Source organism: Aplysia californica, unplaced genomic scaffold, assembly GCF_000002075.1.
Source record: "Aplysia californica isolate F4 #8 unplaced genomic scaffold, AplCal3.0 scaffold01535, whole genome shotgun sequence".
NCBI lineage: Eukaryota > Metazoa > Mollusca > Gastropoda > Aplysiida > Aplysiidae > Aplysia > Aplysia californica.
In genome coordinates this window covers 34,024-36,824 of record NW_004798805.1, presented here as the reverse complement: position 1 = coordinate 36,824, position 2,801 = coordinate 34,024, and the positions used below count along the sequence as shown (strand labels likewise).

The following is a 2,801-nucleotide window of genomic DNA, read 5'->3' as shown; positions in this document are numbered from 1 at the left end:
TTAACGGTTTCTCTACTTTAACTTCCGGGTCGTCGAGTACAATCGCGGCGGGGCGGTAGTGTGCACTGAAACCCCGATCCGATAGGCCCGACCAAACCCGACCCGACCCGAACGCGTATGTGGGCACCCCTTATAACGCACAAACGTGTGCCCATTCACACCTAGATTCTATCACCCGTCTATTCGTGAGCTAACGTTCATGTTTTATATCAACATGAAAGTGAGGACTGAGAGCTCAGTTCAGAGAGTAGTTGGTACGTATGTTACATTTGGTCGCTTTTAAGGACAAGCGGGCTAATCCAGATTTCAAGGGTTTCCAGATATCTTGACCTACACCCAAAGTTGGCATTGCCCTACCTATAGGAGAAGTTTTGTTTTATTTGTGTGCATATTTTTTTGTTATAGAGAAAACTCTCCTTGTCTTTTAAAGAAACTAAACAAGGGGCAAAAACTTTACCTTCCATTTTTACAAAACAACATTTTTCGGGATAGTCCCCTTGTGCTTAAAAGGCGACTTTTTGCCTCGTGGTCCTCGTTGTTATTGGATCAGTGAGGGAGCGGTCGGTCGCAACACGAGAGCAGACGGATGAAATTCTTTGGCTGCCATAAAACTCGCCCAAACGCACAAACGACAACTATCACTACTCACTACTGCATGAACACGAACAGTTGGTGGGAACACAGAAAGGGCCCAGATAAGAAATATATATTCTTTCGTGCGTCTCACACATGATATTTTGCCACACGACCGCGGATGTTTGGTGTGAACGAGCCGTTAGGAAGTGGATATCCTCACCAGGGGTTAGAGGTGGGCAAAATCCGGATAATCTATAAGGATAACCGGATAATTCTCAATGAAACATTATCCGAATTCAGACTCTTAATTAAACTCTGCAGCCTGACCCGCTTACCGAAGCGGGTGCCCTCATTTGTTGAAGTGACCCTAACAGGTTTGTTGAAGTTGTTCTAAGCCATTTGCCGAAGCGGTTTATGTCATATTGTTTGCCGAAGAGGTGCACTAACATGTTTATTATCCGGATTTTTTTTAAGCGACTCATTGCCCAGCCCTACCAGGGGTGGGACCAGCCTGTGTTAAATGTTTCGCAATCTAGATCTAATGTTTTCGCTGTGGAAATTGTCCTTTTTCTCAAAATGGCGTTCCAGTTTGACAGCGTGTTTCCCACTTTAAGAGAGTTTTCCTCTCCTCTGGAACAGATCCAAAAGGAAACGTGTTGGTTTTTTTCAGATACCTACCGGTATTCTTTTTTTTTTTTTTTAATCCCTTGCCCATTTTTATGTGATTGACGCCGTCTGATTAGTAGAAAAAAAGTGCATATGACAGTGTCCGATATACTGTGTTACGTGCACACTTGGTACGACAAGTAACAGTTACAGACAGAGATTCCAGGAGTACAGATGTAAGAGGCTATGATAATTTTAGAAACAATGTTGGTGATGAGTGATGATGTGGGATTGCGTGTAAGTAATGAAAGCATTAGTCCTATCTTCCTCTGCTCCAATGAGTCACAAGGGAACCTACCGGTACTCATAAGAAGAGTACTGTGGCGTAGGTGGCCTAGTGGTTAGGCTCTCGGACTCGCAACTTGGGAAAGGCACTTTACACGAATTTTCCTCACTTCACCCAGGGGGGAATGGGTACCCGGCTATAGACAGCGAAAGATCTTGTCAGTTCGTTAGTGTTTGAGCGCTTAATCAGCTGCTTGCACTGTATGCTTACCAGGAAGCTGAGAATGTTTCAGAGTGTTCTATGGTCTGCTGGGGTAATAATTAGTGTAAAGCGCATAGAGCCTGTTATTTATTTATTTATTTTTATTTTTTTTTTTTTTTTTTTAAATTTATTTTTTTATTATTATTATTATTATTATCATAGCTTAATTTTAAGAAGGCTGTTTGATTTTTTTAACACACACAAATTATGGCTATGGCAACGGTGATCAATAATTGGCCTACATGAGGAAACAAGCGCCCAGCACTCATAAGTCATTTCCCAACCACATGCGGTAAGCCACCGAGGGCCAATGTGATTTTATCTGCCCGCGAGAGGTAGGGGGGAGTGGGAGTCTTCGCCTCATGCCGATACCGAGGAGCGGGTAGGAGCTGAGACTATCGTGCCATGACCTTTTCTAAATGCCAAAGAGTTAATAATATCAGTAGCTGTTCGCTTTTTGCTTGCCCCGTTCTTCCACTCACCCTGAACAAACAGGCTTTGAGGAAAACGACACCTCGACTCCAAATGACAATCCCGCGGAAATTCTGCAAGAGACCAGGGTTCAAATCCCTGGTGAGAGGTGGTCGTCCACTGACCCTGGCGAGTGTGAAGTTCACGTCACTTCTTGGAACAACATGGACAAGTGAGTGGTTTATTTAGTATTTTCGTTTTCGTGTGTGTGATCCATAGATTTATATAATATCCTAGACCGTGCTTTCTGATCCGTGACGAGTCCTGACGATTTGGTCGACAAGTCACATTTGGTAATTTGTTGGGGGATTTGTTTTTTGTTTGTTTATTTGTTTGTTTGTTTGTTTGTTTGGTTGGTTGGTTGGTTGGTTGGTTGGTTGGTTGGTTGGTTGGTTGGTTGGTTGGTTTTTTTGTTTTGTCTAGTTTTTTATGTTTCTTTTCGGGGGAGGGCTTTGCTGTTGCTGTTGTTTGTTTGTTTGTTTGTTTGTCTTGCTTTTTTGTTTTTATTTTGTTTGGGGTGCTGTTTGTTTGTTGTTTTTATTTTATTTTATTTGGGGGGGTGGGGGGTGGGGGTGTTGGGGGGGTATGAAATGAGAACAAT

General features: G+C 42.9%; 1 protein-coding gene across 1 annotated transcript in view; it reads left to right on the top strand.

The window, feature by feature from the left end:
- Positions 1 to 2,176: 2,176 nt before the first annotated feature.
- LOC101861261 (NADPH oxidase 5) overlaps positions 2,177 to 2,801 on the top strand; it is a gene marked incomplete at its 3' end in the record, with an annotated part of 5,368 nt that continues 4,743 nt past the window's right edge. Inside the window, 1 exon segment of the mRNA XM_035973618.1 lies at positions 2,177 to 2,372. Within this exon segment, the coding sequence (XP_035829511.1) occupies positions 2,365 to 2,372 (8 nt within the window).